Source organism: Anser anser, assembly GCF_964211835.1.
Source record: "Anser anser genome assembly, chromosome: 11".
NCBI lineage: Eukaryota > Metazoa > Chordata > Aves > Anseriformes > Anatidae > Anser > Anser anser.
This window is the reverse complement of record NC_139732.1, coordinates 19,535,508-19,560,859: the sequence shown is the minus strand read 5'-3', so window position 1 is coordinate 19,560,859 and position 25,352 is coordinate 19,535,508. Positions and strand designations below refer to the sequence as shown.

Here is a 25,352-nt window from a genome sequence, read left to right as displayed (position 1 = left end):
TCAATTTGACAGGCCTATCTGAAAAATCCCACAGGCCCCTAAATCAGGACTCGACTTTGTTTACTAACTTTTTCTAGACAAAAGCCAAATACCACAACTAGCTTACTGGCAGGTGCTGATCTATTTACAAAGATTCTTTACTGCTCTTTTAGACAGGAAGGGATGATATGGATGTTCTCTTGTGCAAAGTCACTGTAGTTTGTAATTCCCTTTAAACCAGATCTGTCATGTTATTATTCATGTGCCTATACAATTTCCCTTCTATGCTCTACATCATAACAATAGACAGTTTAGAGAAAGGAAGAAAGAAAAAAAATTAAGCAGAGATTTGAATTCCCTGCTTCCTGATATTTTGCACCTCACAGTGGGGTGCTATCATTTCCAGTCCTACATTAAAGAACCGTATGCTTATATCCATCTAGATGCATCTATCCATCATTATTTCTTCTGTTCAGCAGTCCAATCCACATGATGCAGTGCTACCACAAGAGCCAGAACACAGAAGCACAGGTAAAAGCAATTATTGTACTATCAAGAACAGCCCCCAGATTATCCACCTAATTTTGCCCTTCAATAATTCTACTGCAGTTTCAATCCAAGAAGTCTTCTTTCAGTTTTCTGCCTGATGCACAAGAGTGCCGAGTAAAGCATCTGTATTGCCCAGCAGGTAAGACACCCTCACAGTGACTGCCTTCTAACAAAAGCACCACAGTCTTTCCAAAGTGGTTTACTAAATTGCATATGTAAATCACACTGAGTGAGTAAATGCCAATCAATTTTTGCAGTTCACCAAGTAAGCAGTCCTGACAGCTTAAGTCGGCAGTCTGCAAGTGCTTTGAGTTTTACTTGAAGGACAGACATCCTCTGAAAAAACAGTTATCGTTAATCCTACTTTCTATTCAAGAACATACTTTTAATATTTCTTAGCCAGTCACTAATTGTGTAAGAAGCCTATGAAGAGCATCTGCAGCAATGAAGCCTTGCTGAAATTTAGCACTGACATTTCAGGAGTTGGAAGACCTTTAGAAAAGAGCTGACATTCCATCTGGCACTTGAATTAGCAACGTTTATTGCAAAGAAAACCAACAGCAAGCATCTTAATAGGTATCTTTATGGAACTCCATACAATATTATGAATTGTAACTAGTACACGCTTCTAGCATGGGGTTTCTTGTCTCTTCAACAGAAACCAACAATTAAGCTGTGAAGCCAGAAGTAGCACTGACAGCTTCAGCTCTTGTTTTTATAACTTTATCTACTAGCACACAACACAAGCCTACCTTGATGATGATTTTTTCTTTCAGCTGGGTTGGTGATGGTAGCTGATCTGCACTGGCTTCAACAGGTTTCATTAAAAGCTGATCTCCAAACACCTCCTTGAACACTCTGGCCATGTATCGCTGCTGTTCCACGCTACAGTGCTCTTCAATTGACAGAATGACTGGGTATCTTTGAAGAAAACGAAGGAAAATTACGACATTCAGTTTCTTTTTGATTCAACTGACAAGGCAAGGAAAACACCACCCTCCCTCAACCCTCAGATCAAAGAAAATATTTAAAGCAAACATGAAGACAAAAGGAATAGAGGTAGACGCACAACAGATAAGGTCAGAAGGGACCTCCAGAGGCCATCTAGCCCAAGTCCCTTCTTTGGGAAGGCCCAATTCCTAAGTTAGATCAGGTTGCTCAGAGATTTGTCCAGCCACTTTTTGAATATCTGCAAGGACAAAGATTCCTTAAGTGCTTCGGGAACAGTTTCAGTGTTAAGTGTCCTCCCTCCCAATTGTTGGGTAATGCTTTTCATGTTAAGGACATCTCAGCACAACGTTTAGAAGAGCAAAGCAGAGAGGCAGATTAAAATTCATGTTATCAGTTCAGGAAACATTCTATGAATTCTACTCCTAAGACCTCCCTACAACATGAATATCAACCCAACAGATACATTGCTTGTCACTTGTAGTTTGTTTTGATCTTTAAAAAAAAAAATCATACTGTTCAGGACTTGAAGTTTCACACTTCAATTCAGTAAAAGAAGACCCAAGCAAGGAGACAGGAACCTCTTTTAAGGTACTCTCTAACTTCCCTAGCAGCAAATTGTTATGTAGCAGCACCTTTTCTCAAAAACAAATCAATTAAAGACCCATCCATGTTGGGCAATAATGAAGACCAGGATGTCATTCTTTCATTATTTTTTTTATCTTTAAATCACAGGGAAAAAAGTTCAGTAAGGTCTAAGCATTCAAACACAGGCTTAAGAAACATAAATCAAAGCTTACTCAGATGCAACAAAGGCATGATCTTTGATTGCTTGTACTACATCATCAAATTTGATCTTTGTTGTCCGTGTCCATCCATGGTAAATGATAGGTTTCCCATCAGGACCATCCCAGCAGTCCACTAGGAAAGACAAGCAGTGGAAAAATGAAGACACCAAGTAGTTACTTAACTCTAATAAAAGGAATACAATGTACATTCAGTTCTTCAGAGCGTTTCATACATTGAGTCATACATTCATTTCTAATAAAATATCCTTAGTCTATCTATCTTCTAAAATATTCTAATTATCTATCTCACAGAGGGAATTAAGTTCACTTCAGTAAGAACAATATAAGTAAAATACAGTATAATTTTTTCCCAAAGCATTATTATGTGGGAATCTGGAAAGAATTCAAGCAGCTAAACTGTCCATTTACAAGTTTACATTAATTTTCCATGGAGAAATACACTCTAACAAGTTGGGAGCCTATCTATTTTTCTGATTTTAACCCTGAAACTCTAATTTGAGATACCTTTTGTAACATCCAAACTGAATGAAGTCTCTTGTTAATTGTTACAAATGTAAACCAGGAACTAGCTTATTAAGAAACTGGTCAATAACATGAAATTCAAGTCAAATCTTTCAATAAGGAACACAAACACAGGGTTGAAGAAGCATACAGACTTAGTAGAGAACAATGGCACAAAGACATCAACTGATTTACAAGCAAGTTAAACAGGATGACAAATAGCACCAAATTACAAAAATCTGAGACTTAGGCTTGTCTGTATTAGATGAAGGCAAATAAGTTTTTTATCTATCTACACTGCACAAGTAATTCAAATTTAAATCTTATGCTTTCATATAGTAGATCAAAGATTGAATTGTTTGTGTACAGTGAGAGAGTCAGACAGAACCTCTTGGAATTCCCAGGGAACAAGTACCAGAACAAGTAAACAGAGCAATAATGAGGCATAACAAAAACTATTTAGGGAATCAGTGTTTTTCATATGACTAACTAAAATTTCAAAAAAGAAACAAACTAGTTCTTGATTTCGGTTCTTTTTTCTTTCTTGGTAAACAGGGGAAACCCTGCTTATATGAAGAGTATGTTATAAACCACTCCACAAGCTCATTACTCACACTCAATACATCGGCATCCCATTCTAAGGCACCTGATGTAAGCTTCTGTGGAGGATTCACTTCGAAGCTGGTCTCCTGTCAGATATCTAAGGAATAAAAGAAAATTGTAAGAGAAAACAGGCAATCAATTTCAATTATTTCCCACTCATTCACTGGGAAAATTTTTTTCTCCTGTTATGAAGGCTGTATGTTGACTGGTTGGGGTTTTTTCCAAACTTGCTATGGAAGAACTGGGCTCTGCTGAACCAAATGCTACCAGATTTTTGAACGGACAAAATTATAGAAGGTTAACGTTCAATCTAAACATCAATCAACTCTGACAGGTTCCTGGAGAACAAACCATGAGCTCTGCAACATATACTTACTTGATCATGTTGAGACAATCATAGTGAAGGGATGTGGAGAGTATTTGGAGTGATACTACACCATATACTTCAAGTTATCTATCAGTTATATCCATATCCACTTCATTTCATTTCCTGCAACATTTAATTTGTTCATCTCTCCTCACTCTCTTTACATGCTCTTTCTTTTTATTACAATGCTAGATGAGAAAACTTCCCATTCACTTGAAGAAAGTTCAACTCATCACCACATAGGTTTTAACTTCAGCTAAAGAGCTTGCACACCGTGTATTATCAAGGAAAAGGGCTGGATGCCTTAGGCACAAGCTACGGAAATATGCAGCTAAGTTACTAAGCACAGAACACTTCCAGACAAAGCCAATGAATAGCCAAGCCCTGATCAGCAGATATGCTGATTTAAGGTCCAAATATTCTTTTCCCACTCAGGACCAAATCTTTTCTGCTTTTTGACATTGCAAACTGTCGACGTATCTATTAATAGTGCATACCACCACTGCCTCCTTTCCCAACACAACAAACCCACTGCCCTTTAGATCACACTACCAGCACGGGATCTTCCCACAGGATAAGTCGGATCCTTACAGCATTCTTATGTTCAGGTACAACTAATGTTGACATAGGCTTAGCAAACGCTGTTGGTGCTTGGAAAAAAACAGAAGCTCCTTCAGTAACTTTGATTTCTGAAAACAGAGAGGCTGGAACAGTTTGAAGTTGAGACTAATTTTTCTAACACGACTCAGAGTTTGAGGGTGGTTTTTTTTGTTGTTGTTGTTGTTTGTTTGTTTTTTCCCAGCAGAGCTGATTATGTCTCAAAATCTATATAAGATGTTAAGAGAAGGGGAGAAAGGAAACCCACATGCTATATTTGCCACATTTATATCATACTTCAGGAAGATTTCACACACACAGACAGTATATTTCTGGATATTATAATTTAAAATGTTTTACTGTTTTACTTTCTCCTAACATGTGCCAGGTCTATTTGAACAGGGATAGATAATGGGACTTCTGATAACTTACGTGTTATGAGAGGAAGAAATCCAGTAATGGGACAAAGGATTATTCATGTCCTGCACATCTATTGAATCATATTTCTCATCCCAAATACTGTTTTCTTTTGCAAAAAGGTAAGTGAGGAACTAAAATGCAAAGAGAGAGACTGAATTTAAATGTTTTAAACATGCAAGAAATATAAGAAACCCAACAACGTAGCAGGAACATCACAAAGGATCTGTCAACCAATTAAACTAGGAGCTAGCAGCAAAAGAAAAAAATCCATGAGAAACTATTAGAAAGCATCATCATTTTACCTCATCAACAAAGAGGAAGGGTTCAGCAGTTTCTCTCATAGTGTCATCTATAAATTTGGTCATTCGTTCTCGGACTTTACTCAGATCTTGTGCCCAAGACTCCTTCAGATAATAAAGTAGAAAAATTTAGATGTGGTGATATGCTGTATAAAATCTGATAAAGAACAGAACCCTACAGTTCTGATTAAGTCTTCCATTTCAGATAGATTACTGACAGTATATTTCTTTGCACTCACATCTTAAGAGTTTCCTCTATGATGTTTGAGAGGGAAAAAACAGCTGAGTACTTTTATATAGATTGGAGGCCCACAAGATCCACACACACATAGGTACATATATGCATGCACACACACAGGAAAAAGCTGGCCTCCTTGAAATATATGCCTTAACTATATTCTGTTCACACATCTAAGTGCAATCTGAATGTACTTTTAACACAGTGAAATAAAGAGAAAAAGAAATTAGCAATCTTATACAGGAAGCATAGATCTCACTTTTCATTCATATTTGCAAGCCTGCAGTTTATCAGTACCTAACAAATATAACACTAGCTAAAAGGATAGGAGGCAAAGACCTGGAATGTGGACAATGTCCAACAGCAGTCTTAGACCCACTCCATTATATCCTTTGTGAATGTCTAGCCTTAAAAATTGGCCTATATATCAAATTATGATTTTTCTTCCACAGCGTCTGTGCTAAATAAGATTACAGAAGGCCATGAAGACAGTTCCAGTACCTGCTTCCACCCTTATCTGCTTGCTGGTATGGAACATCAGACTGGCCCATTCAAGAAGAAAATTACCCTTGACTCGAATGCAGGCAGTCAGCTCAGCTTTTTACATACAAGCTGATAAAATGGGGCCATGGCCAAGGTATTACCCCTAGCTGTATCTATGGTGACAGCTGTAACTAGGCCAGGCTATCATGCAGCGTTTATTTCCAACCTTGTCTGTTTATCTACATGACTAAACAAAGACCTGCTAAAACATCATTTACTTTGTCCTGCCTCTCTTCCTCTGGTGCACCTTCAGAGACTTTTATATGGACGAAAAATAATGGTTCTTGTGAACTTCAACAGCGGCAAATAAGAAGAAATCTTTCCAAGACCTAGTAACCTAGTATCATAGCTGACATGAATCACATTCAGTGTCATATCATTTTTTTTTTTTAAAGGAGCATGTAATATTGAGAGACAGCAAAAAGAGCTCAAAATTTCTGTAACATTCCCACCTGCTGCTCATGTAGCAAGAATCTCTGAAAGTCATGGAGATGAACTGCTGAAGCATCTGGGCGGTCAGTATTTCTTTAAAAAAAAAAAAAAGAGAGAGAAAGAGAAAGGAAAATTGAATCTAAAGAAACAACAGAGAAAGTGTCATCAGATGTTATAGCAGAAAATGACAGGGATTTGTTTCTTGCATTTACAGTATAGATGTGCTGCCGCCAGGAAGAAACTTTTTATAACTTCAGTGAAATTGAGATTAGGCTTGTAATATTGTATTACCTAATCACTGTAATTTGAGCCTTTAAATAAAACCTCCTAGAATTCTGATGTATTTTTGATAATGGTTCACTGGGAAAAGTAGCAAATCTCTGTTCATTGATCTGTAGCAAATGAACAGCATTCATTTCACAGGTGTTTTCTTAAGTTTATTTGAGGCACATGGAGAGACTGTTCTTTTGAATTATCACCGAGCCACACATCCACAGATAATTCCTTCCAAGTATTATACACTACAGTAGATCGCCTGGATAAAACTTCAGGAATAAAGAGGCAAGAACGCAGCCACACCAACAAAAAGGCAGCACAGCTGCTCTCTGTTTTGTAGGACACAAATGTTGCATCATCAATAAGGCATTTATAACCTTACATCCTTGAGAAATCTGTGGTTTAAAGCAGTCTCACCAGTTTAATTCACACAGCATGACCAAGGGCTAGGGAAATGCATGGTATACTTAGAAGAAACTTTTAAAACAACTTCCTTCATCTGTGGTAACATTCAAAGCTTAGATAAACTGGTTTAATTTGTGGTTAAAATAGTAGCAGCACCCGAGACCTCCCTTTACACTCTGTACACATTTTACTAAATTTTCCAAGTCCACCAAGTGAAACTTGTAGAAACTGTTAGCATCAGTGTTCTGCATGAGTCCAGGCAAAGCCTCTGCAGTCCAGTTTAATGTTTTTCCATCAAATTCCTTCACTAGTTCTGTTCTGCACTTGGTAAAATCTGAACATGTCAATTTGCTTGTTTGAGTCCATGCCAGTTTTCTTCTTGTCAGAAGGTAAAAAACATTTATCAAATGATAACCAGAACTTATGCCCAGGATAAATTCACCTTTCTGAATGCAATAAGATCTATAATTTCTTTTCACTTACTAAAGCATAAGAACAAAAGCCAGTGAAGTAATTAAAAAGTCCTGCAGCACTGCTACCATATGTGTGTTATTTGGAAAAATAATACAAGAGCCTTACCCAAGAATGAACACAGAGGAATCCTTTTTGAATTCATCGAGAATCTTTAAAAAAGAAAAAAAAGGGTGGCGGATAAGATTAAAAAAAATAAAAGAACATGCAATTTTCCATCTAATTTCATCTAATAATGACTACTGGTTTGGAAAGGGGAAAAACATGCATTTCCACTCTAGGAAAGCTGCATGCAAGTTGACAAGATACATTTTGAATTAAACGCATTAGAAAAAAAAACTTACTGCCAAGGCTGGCGATTGCATGTCAAGCCTTCCACTGTAAAGGCACATAATTCTCAGGCAAAAAGCTTGCCATTGATAAGACTGTGAATTTTCTGTGGAGCTTTTATTTCTTGATAGCCCACAAACATTGGAATTACATATCTACCATCATATTTATGCATTTGAATGTAAAATCTAAATTGCTCCCAGCTTGGAGCAGCCTAGTTGCAGATCACAGGAAACTTATCAACTGCCCCTTAGCAGTTGTTGAGCAAATTGAGGAGTTTCTTTGAAATGATCCACAAGTGGCGATAACAAGAGTTTAAGGAAGTCAGATAACCTCTTTATTTTGTGTTTTACTCTTCAACCTTCTGCTTAAGATCATTTTCTAGACTTTTCATAACCAAAAATAAAACCTTATCAGTACATGGAGATTAATAATTACTTCACAACAATTTCAGCATCACTTTTAAGCATCACAAGAAAGCAGTACTGCCAAAGGAAACAACACTGACTTTCACTATCGAAGTTTCCATTTCAACAACTGCAAGTTGAGTCAACAATATGCATGTCATCAATAAAGATATGTATGCAAGTAATTTCAAATCATCTGTCTTCACACAGTTACAAACAGTTCCTAATTTTCAGAGTCACTAAACACATGCAGGTTCCAACTTCATGATCTTTGCAATTAATACAAGGAAACAGTAGTCAGGCAGTTAATCCACTGCATTTATTTTTCACAAGCACTGTCTGAAGCACATCATGCTCTGGACTCATCGTTTGTCATCTCTGAGCATGAGACAGGAGAACAATAGCTGTTACTTGATGTTCAGGATATACCCCAGTAGTTTACAGAATGTTCCTTGTAATGCAAGATTAATACAAGTATGAAAAAATATTGCTTCTACCAGCAAACAGGTCAACCAAACCAAATATAAAGACATTCTCTATACCAAACAAACTAACAAACTCACAAGAAAAATTCTTCCTAGAAACCCCATTATATCTGTGCATATCTTTACTACCAATATACAAGAAACAACGTGAATGACTTTTTCATCCTCTTAAGCCAATTGTTGACGGTGACTGTTAACGTCGAGCACAGTACTATAGCCTTTCTGTTACAAGAATGGGGAAAAATAAAAATGTTAGCAAAAAAACAGCGTTCGCTCTTTGTTCTGATCAGTTTAACATTATGAAGACTAATTATAAAAAAGCTTACCGATCTCTGTTGTTCAAACATGATTTTCTTGTAGAACAAATGAAATTGTTCAAAACTAAGTTCTTCTTTGTGAGCACCTATTTCCTACAATAGAAAGTAGCATGTAGTGAATTTAGAATTCCCTGAAATGCATTTGCACAGCACAGAAGTTACTCCTCTTCTGGCAGCCACCCTCTCACACGTTCAGTTCTACTCTGACTTCATTTGTTTTATGTTTGGGGATTATTTTCTTTTTCTATTTTTTTTGTTTAAGAACACAAACAAGTAAATAGACTCTTGGTTCGTGACACAGTACTCCTAAGCCCACATCTTTGGCCTCCTATTTTGTACCCTGACTATTTCCACTATGTTACTCAAAGTGAAGTAGTGCCTTATTCAGTCATTGTTTGCTGGAGCAACAGAAGCAAAACTGGATGCTTTAAGGGTGGTGAATTAGAAAGCAGGAAAAGGTGGGGATAATTAAAATTCCTGTAGGAATGGAAAGGACCTTCAGAAGCTATTAGTATTACCATAAATTGGAAGAAGTTATTACTTTGATCATATTGCAAAAGAATTCTTATTCTTATACATGAATTTTATCTTAAACATCCAACAGTTTCCTATGCACTTGCATAGTATCAGCACCAGAACTCCAAGCCCAGTGTTAACTTTAGGCAATCCTACAATGAAAAGTAGGAACATTTATGTCTGTATTTTCCTAAAGCCTTACATACCAGCAAAATCAAACTTAGATAATAATCGATATAATTTATTTAACTGTACATGGTAACAAAAATATATGCAGTAACCTGAACAGAAATATCAACACCTATCAAATAACACGAAACAGATAGAATTTATCAGATAATTACCGCAAATTTATCCTTCAAGAACTTCATGCTGCTCACTTTGAAGTTTACTTGGGGAAGGACAGTTTTCAGCTCTCTAAGACTAATACTGGAAAAAAGAAAAGATAGGGAAAAAAAAAAACAACTCTGTTGTAATCAGCCAGCTACCAGTATATATATATATATTTTTATTTATTTATTTTTTTAATCAACACAAAAATGTTACTATTGAAACATTTTGGATAGGACTCATCTCTCATAATTACTAAACTCCTATAAACATAACACCTACATGTAAACAAGCTAGACACATTTTCTGGCTAGTGGGGAGAAACAGGCATGTCAACTATTTTGGGCATTAAGCTTTTAAACAATACAGTGATGTACATAAATACATCAAGTATTTAAGCAATACATAGATACAAAGCTAAATTTATTAATTGCTGCAACACTGGCCACACCACTCGAATCATGTCCAACGTATACATCAGACATTTTTTGCTGATGGAAGACTCTGTATTAAAAACAAAACTGTAAATAGTTCCATCTGAAAAACTCAATTTCCTTCACATCTTCCCATTCTCTCAACCTCAGAGGTTTCTCTCATCAACCTCCACTCTTGCAGCTACGGCTTCCTTCAGTGCAACCTCAGAGCAGGTCACAACACTTGGTGTACTTATCCTCAGTGTAAATGGGAGGTAGGGCAATGCTATGATAACTCTTGCATGAACAAAATGAGGGTTGATTTCTATACGAGCTGCCTGCCTAAATGCTTTAAATGCGCTGTTGGCATAGGTGAGGCAATCCAACAGCTCACTGCTGTTACAAGAAGCAACCGCTCTCTTTGCTCCTGTTGCTATGGTCCCATTGCTTCCATAGGCCAGCTTGGACACTCAAACCTTCTACTAACGTGATTCAACTTGTTAGGCCAGCAAAAAAAAAATAAGGCAAAAAGGAGAACTAGTCTTCAAGTCTTCCACTAGCTTCATGAGCTCATTCAGCTCACCTTGTGTCCAAATCAGCATCATACCCAGAATAAGGAAAGAGTCTTGAGTGCCTGATTAGAAGCACGTAAGGATGGTGGAGGAAAAGGGAAGAGTGAGATTTCCCCCACTGAGCAGCACCAAGCTGATAGACCAACTCAGTCATCCCCTGCAGCGACTTTTCAGTGGCCTGCTATTCCACTTGTCTTTGGATAGCAAAGAACAGAAATTAGGTCTCATTTTAGGACTGAGTCTCAAACTCTGCGTAGGTACTGCTGTGAGAAAGACACGGCATTAAAGTGGGACATGTGAGGGGCACAGGGACAAGTCCTAGACTGGAAGATGAGGGGAATAAAAACTCACAGCAGCAAAGAGAAGCAGGGAAAAGACAAGAGAACATAGGCGCAACATCTGTGGGTGCTATGGCTAATGCCCACAAGACACTAGCCTTGTTTTCTTGGGTACTGTTGGCACTGCATTAAGGTGCTCTGCCTTGACCTCCAGTGCAATTCATAAGCCATTAACTCTATGCAAACAAACAGGATCAGAACAGTCACCCAAAAGCCACAAAAGTAACACTTCTGTTCTACAGTATCCATGCAAGCACCTGCCCTGTGAGAGATTCTCATCTCCATTGTGTAGAGAGGGAAAGAGGAAAAGCAAGAAGGAACTTAGCCAAAATCCATGCCAAAGCCAGATTAGAGCTCAGGAAATTCCTGGCTTTCCACCCTGTCGCCAGACCTCTGGAAAAAAAAGCACTCCTTTTGGGAGCAAGGAGGAGCACTCTGCTCATACCCCAAACACCAAAAACAAGCAATTTCCTCCGGCAAGACAAACACAAGCCAAAACAAAGAGCTGGGACTTCATTACCACTGGCAAAAATTCAACCTGTTAAGCAGGACTTGCCTGGAAGCCTAACCTTTACAATTACCCTCCCTAGAAACTGCAGCACCAAACAAAACGAAGGCCAGCTCAAACTCCTTTCCTGAAGTTTTCTAAAAGCCTGGATCATCTACCAAGAGAACAAATCAAATCACTGCCTTCTCCACAGCATAAGTCCCCGAGATCCTAAGCAGACTGCCTTGTACCAATGAAACAACCCTTAAGCACCCCGTGAAACCGCTTCAGCAGACATATCACCAGCTACAGCTTCTGTACCTTAACAAAACCAAGCTTTTGCTTCATGGTCCTCTCCCTGAAACACCCTCATTGTAGGGCTAGTTTTACAAAGTGCATCAGCAGGTGTAAATTAAAAACTCTTTGTTGTAAAGGATGACATTGGGCCTTTCACCGCTTTGGCCATCTTTGGAAACACTGCTCACACTGAAGCAAGCCACACAACAGCGCAGGCTGTCTGCAGAAGGGTGTTATTTCCTGCAGTAACAGTCTTATTCGCACAGTGAAACATCGTGCTTCATTTTGCTTTCAGGAAAAGGCCTAAATGAGAGGAAACGCACGTTCTTTTCCACACTGAATTACACCTTAGAAAAAAAAAACAGAACATTACAAAGAACAAAATCATGGTAAAGTAATATATGTGGGGAAAAGGGGGGCAACATTCTTCACAGTTTTGCACATTTTCTGGCAACTCTAACCAGAGGTGTGCCGCTGAATTCATTTAGAAAGTCTCCTTTGTTATGCAAAAGCTACAAAACCTACTTCACACATGGAGCTGAAACAAGCTACTGAAATTCAAACATACGAAGCAATGCAGCACATGGGAGCCTACAACCCATATGTGGTTGTTTTTTTGTTTTGTTTTGTCTTAAACGTGAGAAGCATCAGCTCAGAGGTGACTCTTTGGCTTTGGCCTATTCAAATATAGGGCAAAAACACAAACCCAGATAGCCAAGCCAATTGCACGAAATTATATTCAACACAGCAAGCCCTCAAAAAAGAAAAAAAAAAAGCAAAAAAAACCACCCCACACAACCCGCAACCAGAGATTTTTGCCATTACTCCAAACGACTAACAAGGCTTCCTTCTACAGCTATACTCAAGAGTACATTTGTTTCCCACTGTTAAAGCAACTCTTTCACACATCACCCTTTCGTACCAATAGTCCTCCTCCTCTCCCCTAATACACTCAGGTATCTCTTATCTCTTCTTCCTATAAATATTCTGTTCTGTTCTCATCGCAGCTCTGACCCCTGCAGGAAAGTATTCATGTTATTGCTGGGACAACCCTATCTCTGGATATATCTGGTGTTGGTGCCATGACTAGTTTCAAACCAAATACCACAAATACTAGTCGTGGTCGACCCCCGTCAGGATCGAAACCAGGTAAGGCTAACCACCTGAACACCGACCCTGGACCTTTAGCAGCACACGCTGAACTCTGCTTACACAGCCTGATGGTTACAGGTGCCCAAACAAGCTTTTAAAAGCTGGTTCTGCTCTGTCTACATTAGACCATGGTCACTCCAATGCAAACATGCTTCAGGAATGAGTGAAGAACTTGCGGCAAATCTGCACAGGAAAGCTGACAGCAGGTTATACAAACCACACTGCTGGGGTCCAAACTGCCCCCAGGAAGTATTAAAGGGCAAATGCCTCTGCAAAGCAAGCAACCTAACAAGCCTGTGCAGCTTGAGCTGAATCTCTGCACTAAGACTGGGAGAAGGCAACCACCTTTCTTTATACTGGCAGGGTAAATCTACACTAACAGCAGAGTATTTATTTCTCATCACTTGTTTCCTCATACTACATAATGAACATAAGTGAATGTTATGAATGTGCTGCATTTAGCAAAAGGCAAAACACGTGTTTTTAAAGCAAGAGCAAATACCATTTTCAGAGGTCTCATATTTTACATCTCAGGCAAAGTAGTAGTTATTTCCCCTCATTCCGTGTTACTGCCTGCAGTGAAAGTTCACTAAAAACAAACTGAACATAAAAAGCGAGCTTCTTACCTATTTCTTCTAGTCTGATCAACAGAATAGATCTGCTTTCTCAGCCAACTTGAGGAAAAGGGGAAAAAAATGAGTGAAAAATTTTTAATTTGAGAATTATAAGAAAATGATCAATTAAATATCAAAATCCAGAAATGAAATTCAACAGAAGTGTTTAAAAATCAGAACATACATCACTAAGTAAAGCAAATATATTTCAGCATAGCATCTAAGTATTCAATCAGTTTTACAACCCTAGTTGTAAATATGTACTATTTTGCTGCTTAATATTGCATTTTAAGGCCACATAAACAACACAGGAAAGGGAAGGGTGTGCACAGCACAAAGGAATAAACAACCAGAAGCAGTAAAAATGGAAATTGATACAGTGGGCCAAGACTTCAGCTAATCAGAGTTACTCCACCAAGTCAATGATCTACGTCAGCTCAGGCTGCTGACTGAAAGATCTTAGATGCATAAAAATTAAAAAGGAGGGGGAAGGGAGGGAGGGCTTAGAAAATTTTTAAGAAAATCCTGATTAAAATGCATGTCAGTTTTAGGTACAGAGCAAAATACTATTAGCAGTATTAATAGTAAATATACACATGCAATTTTGATCTAAAGGATGATCACAGCACGTCAGTATTAAGCTTATCTTCATTTCTCTACAGAAATCACTTTGTCCACTGCACAAACGTAGCCTGAAACCTAGTAGCACTTTGTATAACAGCTTTCTGCAATACCACACAATATATAAAGGCAGGAGGAAGTGAAGAATACTTTCTCCCCAACTGAAACTACAAGTAGGTAAAGACAACATCAATGTCAATATCAAAGTTGCAAAAGTCAGGTAGACATCAAGGACAGGGAATATATCCTTAAAACAGGTAACAGCAGTGACTCACCCCCAACAAAAAAAAAGTCAGCAGTGATGAAAAGCAATCAAGTACAGAGACAGTGTTAAAAGCTTGTCAACAAAATTGGCATTCTGAACATAAGCAGTTTCGAGCATGACATCTTCAGAAGCACTAAGGGTGCATTTTCACCATCATATTGCTGTCTGCTAAAAAGCAATCGTTTAAAATGTTCGTTTTTATCCTGGCTCTCCCAGGTGAGCTGATCACATTGCCATCTGATGCAATGGTGTCAACAGGAAAAACTGCAAATGTGCACATAGGAATCATAGGGACATAGAAGCTGCAACACGGACATCTACCAGATCAAGCCTATTGTGACTGCATAAGACATTTGAATTTTCCAAGAACTCAACACAGATCAGATGACCTTGATATTGCATTCAGAGATGTTATTTTTTTGTGGTATATAGAAGAAGGCAAACTGCAAGTTCACAGGAGTGTATGAGAAGTGCAGCTCCAGAACATATATATAGCAAAACAGACACGGAGAGTTTCCATAGGAGCTTTCTGTACCACACACTAACTGGCTAGTAGTTGTTCCTAAGGTAACTGGCAGGCAGCACTTGTTGTACTTCAAGAATTTCTTTGACATTTTCCGCTTTACATTCCAAAGAGATGTCAAGTCTCACCAAGTGAAAATATTCCTACGTACCTCTCCATGATTGCAGGCGTGGGAGCAGTCATGACTTCTTGATACAAGATATTCAAGCCACACAACCATTTATCAGCATCATCTTTAGAATCAGCTGAAAAAAAATAATATGCTGTGAGAAACATATAAAAGCAGGACATAACTTGTGACGTCTAGATAAACGCTAGTTCACAGAGCTGCAGGTTAACCTTCCTCCTTAATAAATCTCATTGCATAAGTCCATGTTGTTAATACTAGAACTAATAACACAATGTAAATTTGAGGGTGAGAGGGCCAATCCTGGAAACTCTGACAGAACATCTGCTTCCCAGATTAGGTAAATTTTAGTATCTCACCAGAAAGACTATGAAACTGCTGCTGAGTTCTTACCGTAACATAACCAAACTTCATTTTCTCCCCAGGGACCTAGATCACGAGCAACTTGAAGCACACAGAAAAATGAATTCAGTGTGTTATAGTGTAAACCTAGCTCGTGATATTCCCAGCAACCTACAAGAAAGCTGTAAATCACTAGCTTTTGATGAACACAACCACCTCCTCTTTTCATAACCGTGCCTCTAAACGCAGATTGTCCCAGACTACACTTAGGCAAGAGGAACAGAAAGGGAGCAATGTATGAAATTAATGTAGCTTATATAGAGAATCATAGAATCATTTAAGTTGGAAAAGACCTCTAAGATAACACATTCTAATATAAGGTAAATTTAAAAAAGGTCTACATAGCTTAACACTGTAACTCAGGTGCATATGCCTTCCAACCTCACTAGCTGGTTTAGGTTTATATCTAGTTTGCCTTTTCATTTCCCAAACCAGAAGAGTCCTCTACATCATTTAACATGATCACACGTGTAACATTTCAACCTTACAGAAGCATGATCATGGACTGCGTTCTGGGTACAGCTTTCCCTGAGAAATGCCAATTAAACCATTTTGAGGGCCTTGAATGCTGTCTTTACAGTGTTCAGTCGGACAAAGTCCATTATCTTTAGCAAGCTGGTTCTGAAATTTCATTAAGGCATTCTTCAATTATAACAGTTCTTAAAAAATATATTTTCACACAGTAGCTCTAATCTGTGCAAATTCTTTAACTAACTTCAAAGCAAAACAGTTTCTCAAAATATGAAGATTACATTTTATTTAATATGTTTTCAAACAATGCTTTATCCTCCAAGGATAAAACTAGAACCCAGCCTCAGCTCCCCATGGAAATGTTTTTCAATTAGTTACGATTTTAGGAAGAACACCCACTACCAGTGCCAAACCAATTCTTCTCCCAAGACAATTCTGGCCTCTATGACAGCCACCATTCCCTTCTAAGTAGGGACTATTTTATATTGTTTTAAAAAAAATCACAACAAAGTGCTTTAACAAGGAAAAGGATTTCCCCCTTAATTGAAAGTTATATCAGTCATGCTGTTCTCAGTTCAGCATTACGACAATATACCTCAAGGTACTGAGTGTTTTCAAAGTACTGGCAGAAACCTGGTTTTGAGAACTGCCATGGAGGCAAGGTGGGGTGTGTTGGAGGAAATCAATCTGAAATACCTGGCACAGCTGCACTTATTCAAAATTTTCAGACCTCATCCAGCAATGGTAAAACTTGATCTGAAGTTAAAAATCTATTACACTGAATTAGTGACAAACAGTCTTTAATTACCTGTGCACCGGACTGTAAAACCAGGCTTCCAGTTCTGTGATCTATATGCAATTAATTCCCACATATACAAGAAACATTTGCTAGCTCCCTAGGAGTATATAATTTCTACATTAAATAAATAAATAAAACGTACTGTTAGTGTTACAGTGCCTAGAAAGTGATATATTAATAAACACATACTAAGAGACATGCTATTAATTAGTGCTCAAATAGCTGTTGCCTTCTAATGAGCAACAAGCATTCATCTTCTTAAAACACAGAGCTGTTGACCTGTACAGTGCAAGACAGACTGCAGCAAGTGACTCATGTATGACATCCACAAGTTATACAACTGTTCTGTTTAGACAATATAAGGAAAAAGTCTCACACAATACACTATTTGACAGCAAAATGTTACAAATGGAGCAGTTCACAGACATTAAGGGCTGGCTGAGTAAACGGTCTCAGGTTTTATGCATTTGGTGCACTCCTGAACTGCCAAGGTTAAAAACCACAGTATTTTTTACATTACTATTTCATCAGTGTATTTGATTGTTCAGTATCTAAGTTTGAAGAGGAAACAAAGGAGAAAAAGGTTTACCTGCTAAACTTAAGGTGTTGAGGACAAACTGGGTACCATAAAAAACAGTAAAGCAGTGTTCTTCTCTGTGCCTTGCTTTGCAACGCTCAAAGTCCTTTGAATTCTTTCCTGGGCGAATTTCTTTTATTTCCATCAGATCCACTGAAAGGAAAGTAAGGTAAGAAAGTAAGAAAGAACAGTAAGTCAGTCAGTACAACTGCGCTTGAGATCCAGCACAGCCTGAAACAACAAGACTTAAAACTCAAAGCATGTATATATATATATATATAATCTGTACAAATATAGTTATAGATTTTTATGGGACAAGAAATGGAAATTGCACCAGCCTGCAATCCACAAATCCACAACTAAATGACTCAATGTATTACTGACTAATATACAACAGCAGAGAAGGACCAAAGGAAGAAGAAGAACTTGTCATATTTTTATCATCTGATTATCACCGACTAGCCATGGGCAAAGTTTGTACACACAGTCCCTTTGGGTTACAGAAGATATGTTTTCATAAGTGGAATTTACACTAAGAAATTTCCAATTACCATGCCAGCCGTTCAGTGACAAAAGAACAATACAACTTTTAACTTATCCACCTAAAAATAATGAATTAGATCTTAGATAGTGAGCCAGCCCCCCAGTACAACCACTGACACTTGTACGAAAGAATATTTAAAGAAGGTGTACTTGGCACCCTCCAGAAAGTAAAGAGAAAATGCAGCCTAATAATTAACGTTTTTATGAGCCTTCTCCTGGTCAACTCCAAGCAGATCTCAGTCATTTAATATAACCTGTTGCAGCACTTTTAACGTGCTGCTTTCTACAGAACACAGGCATTCATTAGGGCATAGCCAAATGGCAGCAACACACGAGCACACATCTTAAGTCTGCTCTCTTTTTGTCAACCCCTTTTCATACCGCCTGCAGAAGAGCAGTGAGACAGCACTGAAATAGAAATATGTGCAGTCTCAAGATAAGATACTTATTAGAAAACTGAGGAAGTGGTTTTGTTCTGCCTGTGGACCAGACAAATAAACAGCTCTTCCCGCTTCTGGACGGTCCTGAGTTACAGAATGAAGAGTGAAGAAAAACATTTCACGGCTGCTCTTGAAATGTGTTTATCAGAGCCAGCAAGATCCAAGGAAAATAACTGAGGGTTTCTGTTCGTGCATTTACGAACACCACAAGATTAAAGCCAAGTGTTAAATGAGCACCTTGTCACGGTTAATAACACACAATGAAAAAGCAACTCGGCTGCTAACAGGGTGCGGGGAGCTGAACGCTGGTTAAAGCTTGGGCCTGTGTAACATCGGGTTTCTATGAAACCAACATGGAAAGGAGGGAGACACAAGCAAGGATGTTTATCAGATTAATTCATCTAGGAATTTCTTATTCTTTACGAAGAATTCCAAACCAAACTTCCCACCTGACACTCCTTATTCCTTGTCTTTAAACAACTTCTCTTGGGAAAACAGGGCTTCAAAGGTCAACTTGAACTTTTCCTAGAACACAAACATCTTTCTTAAACTTATTTTTCCTACTGTGATTATCTTCAAGATAGAGAACATCTAACATCTCAACCTCCATGGTTCAGTCACTCTCTCAAACCACGAAACCATCTCGTAAGATCTGCATATCTGGATGGCCAAGGCCCCTAAATTTATGTGTAAACTTTTAAAACAAACTAATGACAGACCAACAAGTGACCCACAGCCAACAGCTCCTACTGATGACTCACATCCTCTGACAATCCAGAGTCTCACTTAGATCCCTAGCAGTGTATCTGGACATCCATCCCAAAATGCCAGCATCTGGAAAAGATAGTCTAAGCCCAGCAATCCACATTAGTATCAGCAGAGAAGAATCAGGATGCAGAGATACGAAGTACCTAACTGGAGGGGGAAAGCGGTCACATGGCTGCAATAAATGGCACGGGACTGTACAGCGCTCTTGCTAATTATGGGCAATAACAACCCCAGCCATCTCTTCTTTCCCTTCACCCAACAAATCTCTACTGAGAAACACAGATGTAACTAGAAAGTGAAGCCTACCTTTCATTTCACACTCCCGTAAATCCATGTATATGAAATACCACACCACAAAGACCCCCTCAAAGCGTAAACTATAAGCAGCGATAGAACAGATTTCACAACCTGCACGGCTGTTGTCACTTCGAGTGGCTCTTACCTCATACTGACCTCTGAAACAAACACACAGCCTTGCTTAACGTCTTCCCTCAGTTACATTTACGCTCACGACACTTCTTTCCCTCACCTTATAACCTTTCAATCCTACCACCCCATCTCTCGCTTGAGTGCACGTGTATATACATATCCACACTCAAGGACTTTTGCGCACACAGATTTCACAGCGATACTGCTATTCTTACGTTCTTGTTTTACTCACTCTGCTTTACAGACTGGACCATGAGTCTTAGTCTCACGCTAAGTTCTGCTGACCCCCCAGGTATGCTAGAGTCACCCTCCACACGGTGCCCATGGCATCTGGAAGGGCTGTTCCCGGCTGAACTGAGAAAGGAAGAGCCAGGAAAAGCTGCAACATGTTTCCGTCTCAGATTAGTAAATCAACTGCACCAACTCATCTGTTACTCAGCTGTTACACAGTTACTGTGACCTTTTTATAGCACAATCGAAATGCAACTTCATGCCTGTGCCAGAACTACCGGCACAGTGCCTCGGCCACTCCATCTTCTTACTGCCTTGATGATCTGGAGCCTATCTTCTCAATCCCACGTGCAAATTGCAGAGCCATTTGCTGACCTGGCTTCATGGACAGATATTCCTGGGGCCTGATACATCTGAAGAAAGCACAGATCTGAACATACATGGGTTGCAAAGTGTAAAATCAAGTAGAACAGTCTTGTGAGTGTGGTTTCCATAAAACTGTCCAAAATTACTGCATTTCCAAGGAAACATAAACCAAACATGCTCTGTAGAGAAGCTGACTCTAGCTTCTCTAGCTGACCCAGTGAGACAAGGAGGACACTCCCAATGCATTCATTAAGATGCTGAAGATGATGACACTAGTGACAACCAGGAAAACCTACAATGCTAGTTTACATTTCATCCATTCTTTTATGTGGTTATTTCCACAGGTTAAAAGAATCTTCTTGGCAGCCTCATCAGTCATCTATTAATTCTGACAACTTCCTCAAGCAGACTTTAACTAGACCGGACCCAAGGGCACCTTCAGTTACCATCCTGTCTCAGGCTCTGATCTGGGCGTGCAGTTTTCACTACATTCGTGGCACTTCAGAGCCTGCAGCTGCTGAACTTCTGCTCTTGAGATGTTGTGTGCAAATCAGTTAATTCAATGGATCATCACACCACTACACAGCTACTTCCCAAAGACCGCACAGATTGGAAAGCACTGAGCAATTAAGAGTGCCTGCTAGAGCTCTTTACTGCCATAAACTTCACAATAAACCTTTGATCCTCAGCATCTCCGCTGATCTCCATTCAAATAACTTGGCAGCAGAAATCACATTCAGTCACAACGTTATGACTGTGAATCCCTGTTATCTTTCCTTCAGGAGGCAGATGGTAAAACACAACTTGGATTCCACTACAGCAGGTGCTGGACAAGCTCAGCAGGAGACAAGACATAAGGTGAGTGCAGGTAGTGAACAAACAGAACTGCAGAAAACACAACATTGCTGCATACAACAACACTGCTGATTGTCCCAGACACGCTTTGGGCAGGAACGAGCCAGTCCTGCTATTCAGAGGGAGCAGTTCTGCCTCTGCCCACCCCCAGCCCTCACCCACCACCCATCTCCTGCGGGGAGCAGCCAAGCAGACAACTGGATGCTTAAAACCAGCCAACACTAACAGCAGAACAGCAGTGCATTAGCTGGAAGTGCCCATGTAAGTTTACTGTCATAAAGCATGCTTGCATAGATCGATTTTGGTAAAATCAGGTAATTTGGGGCTGGAAAGTCAGAACTGTGTATAAATGGGGTAAGCCAGAAAACCTTACAGGCTGTCAATCTAGCAAGGTATCCTTGGCAGAAGAGTCGCGACAAGCAGTGTGAAAGTTCAACTGGGACTGGCAGCATGGAGTAGACTCCTGTAGGATAAGGCTCCTGATTCAAAGCCCAAAGGCCATAGGAGACTTTCATTGTCTGTGGCCACAAAGAATGGTCATATCAGTTATGGACTTAATGGAGCAGGAGAAGAAAAAGCTTACAGAGAGATTCAAAGGAGGCTTGTAGTGTCAGAAATCAGGCCACGAGCATTATTTGCTTCATTAGGTATTTTCAGCAACAGTCCCAAGAAGTCTTACAGGGAAGCTACTGGCAATGTTTCAGAAAGGAAAATAAGGGACTCTGATCACCCAAATGGTGTGGACCGAGACACAGAAGTGGGCATTGTCTACATGAGTATCTTCACATTTTCATGTGTGTATATAGTTACATTCTGCACAAACACTTCAAAACCAGTTTTTGAAATCCACATGCCCCCTAAAAAAAACAATTTGCATTACAAAATATTCCAAAGAAGGTTTCATTTCAGAAAGGCAGAAACTGCCTCCTAAAACACAGGCTCTGTGCAAATGAGCCCCCAGTGAATGAAGAAAGCCTTCAGTCTCCTTTTGCAAATGCACTTCACAGCGGTTTGTAAGGACAATGGCTTTAGTCTCACCTCTGCAGAATTAAAGATTAACTATATAAGGTGTGTCTTAACAGCCTGTTTTATTCAAAACAGCAGTGAAACACAGATCAAGCGCAACTCTAAAGGGAAAAAGGTAAGGTTTGTCTCCGAGAAAGGCAAAGTCATATGAAGGCAGAAATCTGCAGCATGTGAGTACAGATGTGGTATGGAAAAGTGATCCAGCTCATACAAGCGGTGAAATTTAATCAGACATTCAGTGGCCCAAGTAAGTCGTTACAGGTAAGCCACTAAAGTATCTGCAAACACAGTTACAAGGATGCAACATGAGAAATGGCGTGGTGCATCTCGAGAAAGCACACACGGCTGCCTTTCCAAGGGGTCCTCTGGGACTGAGCCGCATGACTGGCAGAAGCTGTAGCTTGGTGTACCACTTAAACCAGCAGGCTTTTAAGTAATCAGGCCACACGGAGCTGTCATATACAGTAATAACAAATTACCATCTTACCAACTATAGCTATATTTCAAATTAACAACTTCTCACTAGACTGCTCAGCAGAGCAGCAACATATTACGGCCCTTCCCAGTTTGAAGGACTCTGAATTCAAGGGGCCTTAAACTTCAAAGGGCTATTGGTTTCATATTAAAAATTAAAAAGCACCTTCAGAAAATGAGGTTAGGATAAAGTTTATGTATGTGCCCATAAAAGTTTACATTCTACTCCCTAAAACAAAGCAAGAAAGTTGCCGCACAAAACTTTGACTTTGGTGAAAATCTACTGGAGTATCCGCGTCTTCCCCTCACTTTGATCAACCACATTCGTGGTGCTCAGGTCTGCAAAGCGCTCTAGATTGGATCCCCATTTCACTGGCTGGCCACGTCAGGAAGTCTGGTCACTGTAAGTTAGCATTAAACACTGCAAAAGCGAGCTGCTGAAGTGAAGACATGATTTGAAAACAGCTAAAGGCTACACACACTCTTTTTTTCATTTAACCACAGAAACCAGGCTCTAAATACGCAGATGAAGACTTACACAAAGATCCCCAGGTAAGAACTGAAACACACCAGTTTCAAAACAGAAAAGGGTGAATTTTAGTGTCCCTTTGAAAAGATACTCTGCAAAGAGTAAGAAGTAGATTCACTTTTGCAATGACATGTTAACAGTTTACAGAATACAAAATAGAAACAAAAAGAATATGGACCTGGAGCGTTCAATGTGAGTTAAGTTTATTTCTTCTGTTTATTTATGATTGCCAGAAACAGTAAGAAAATTCAGACAGAAAAAAAAAATCTGATAGCAATTATTTAAAAAAAATCACTACTAGAAAGGTCAAGCTATCTGACCATTAGCAAGGTCAAGTCTGTCATTCAAGCCAAAAGAAGCAGGCATTTCTCAGCAGAATACATAGATATTCACTACTTGTCCCAGAAAGGTACAAAGGCTATAAAAGTTTACATCATTTTCTCCAAAGGCAAAGAAATACAGTTTTCCACAACAGAGAAAGTTCATATTGACGTTAAAATGTTAATAATGAAATGACTTAGGTGTTTAACTTGATGGAAAAAAAAAATCCCTCAACTAAGTTTAAAAATGTAAGCCACTTTCATAAACAGTCTCTGAGGTGCCTGGGTTTTAATTTAAAAAAAAATAAAATAAGAATGAAATTCCTAATGCATCTGACAGCTGAAAAGATGCCCAGAACCACAATGTGCTCTCTTTGGCAGGTCATTTTAGCTACGATTTTAAAAGCAAAATCAGAAAAATTTAATTTAGGGGGTAACATGCTGCAGGATAACATTCACAAATACAAAAAGATCTCAATAAATAAATACCCTGTTAGCTACAACAGCACCACCTGTGGCAACAGATTTAAGACTGCCATTACATTAGTTACACATCCCTGCATTTTACCTCACCCTGTAAACTGCATGTGCACTGATCGGCTCCTAGTATCTACATGACAAGGTTATAGATGCTCTGCTGCTCCAACGAGTTTCGATCATTATCCAGGTGCAACATTTTGCAGTAACGTGGTTTCTACTCAGCAGCGTAACAGTCTGAAAACACACGGTGCAATCTTGCAGATCAAGAAAAAACAGAATCAAAACTTGTGAGTGCTGTTATGTGTACAATGTGCTTTTGTTTCTTGCACTCCCTTTCTTAATATATCCCTGGAAGATGAAAATTACACTTGTACTTATGGATTTTTAAGATGACTAATTCTGTACAAATCTCCTGAGCAGGAAGTAAATCTCAAGTGATTTTTAACAGTCTCTGATAATTCTTTCTACTTTCATACGTCAGATGCATTATTAGTAACACTAAATGAATCTAAGAAGGCAAATGTATTTAAAAAGTGGGCCACAGTCATTTTGTTCACAGACTCTGGAAAAAATTGCAGGAAAGAAACAGAAGAGAGATAACATGAAATTAGCAGCTCTTGTTAATCCTAAAATAAAACGTTAGGCACTATCAGTCATATCTTTTGATTAAAAATGAAAGAAGGTATATTAATGCAGCATTTAATAAAAAATAAGATAGTCCATCTTACACATCTGCACTGAAGAAAAAATAAATGGTTACTACATGTTATACTGAAGCATACCATCAGCATTAAAAGCCCCGATTTAAACAGGCTTGGTCCCTGTGCTTCATAATTTTCCCATTTCGTTAAAAAGAAAAAAAAAAAAGTAATCAAAAAAAGATAAACTATCTACAGAAATATGTATGCTTGCATTACAGGGAAGCACACATTTGCACAGTCATTGAAGGCACCACAGACTTGAGAGCACAATTCTCCTGGCTGTGAATCATCACTTAACACCAGGATTGATGGAAGAGCATGCAGAAACTTGCACGTTTTCCCATGACTAATCAGACTCTAGTCACCACAGACTTTCCCTTAATTCTCCTTGAAGACTTGACATCTGACAAAGAAGGAGGTATCTATTACAGCGCACCTTCCTGAAGACCTACAACTTGTCAAGAACTTGCTCTACCAGCTTAGATACCATAACATCTGTGGGGCTCAGTCTACTCACTTGCATATATATGTATATCATGATACAAGGAAATCTGGGAAATGTTATTTGGTAGCACTGAAGTGTGCTCTAAGTCAGCAAAGGCCAGGTGCTGGCGCCCCAGACATCTCTTAGCAGAGGACGGACTTCAACAGTTCCTACTCGCAGCTCCTTCCCCTCTGCCTTTCCCTGCTGTCCAGTAGTTCCCCCACCA

The 25,352-nt window shown here is 39.0% G+C and overlaps 1 protein-coding gene across 6 annotated transcripts in view; it reads right to left on the bottom strand.

Moving 5' to 3' along the window:
* Positions 1–25,352, bottom strand: part of PLCG2 (phospholipase C gamma 2) — a 70,328-nt gene that overhangs the window by 24,230 nt on the left and 20,746 nt on the right. For all 6 annotated transcript variants that reach the window (XM_083851654.1, XM_083851656.1, XM_083851655.1 and 3 more), the window contains 12 exons: positions 17,493–17,633; positions 15,256–15,349; positions 13,708–13,755; positions 9,837–9,921; positions 8,986–9,069; positions 7,546–7,589; positions 6,306–6,378; positions 5,076–5,177; positions 4,786–4,904; positions 3,401–3,486; positions 2,277–2,397; positions 1,281–1,449 (listed from right to left, as the gene is read on the bottom strand). In XM_083851654.1, the coding sequence (XP_083707780.1) occupies positions 1,281–1,449; positions 2,277–2,397; positions 3,401–3,486; positions 4,786–4,904; positions 5,076–5,177; positions 6,306–6,378; positions 7,546–7,589; positions 8,986–9,069; positions 9,837–9,921; positions 13,708–13,755; positions 15,256–15,349; positions 17,493–17,633 (1,166 nt within the window). The remainder of the gene's footprint in view (positions 1–1,280; positions 1,450–2,276; positions 2,398–3,400; positions 3,487–4,785; positions 4,905–5,075; positions 5,178–6,305; positions 6,379–7,545; positions 7,590–8,985; positions 9,070–9,836; positions 9,922–13,707; positions 13,756–15,255; positions 15,350–17,492; positions 17,634–25,352) is intronic.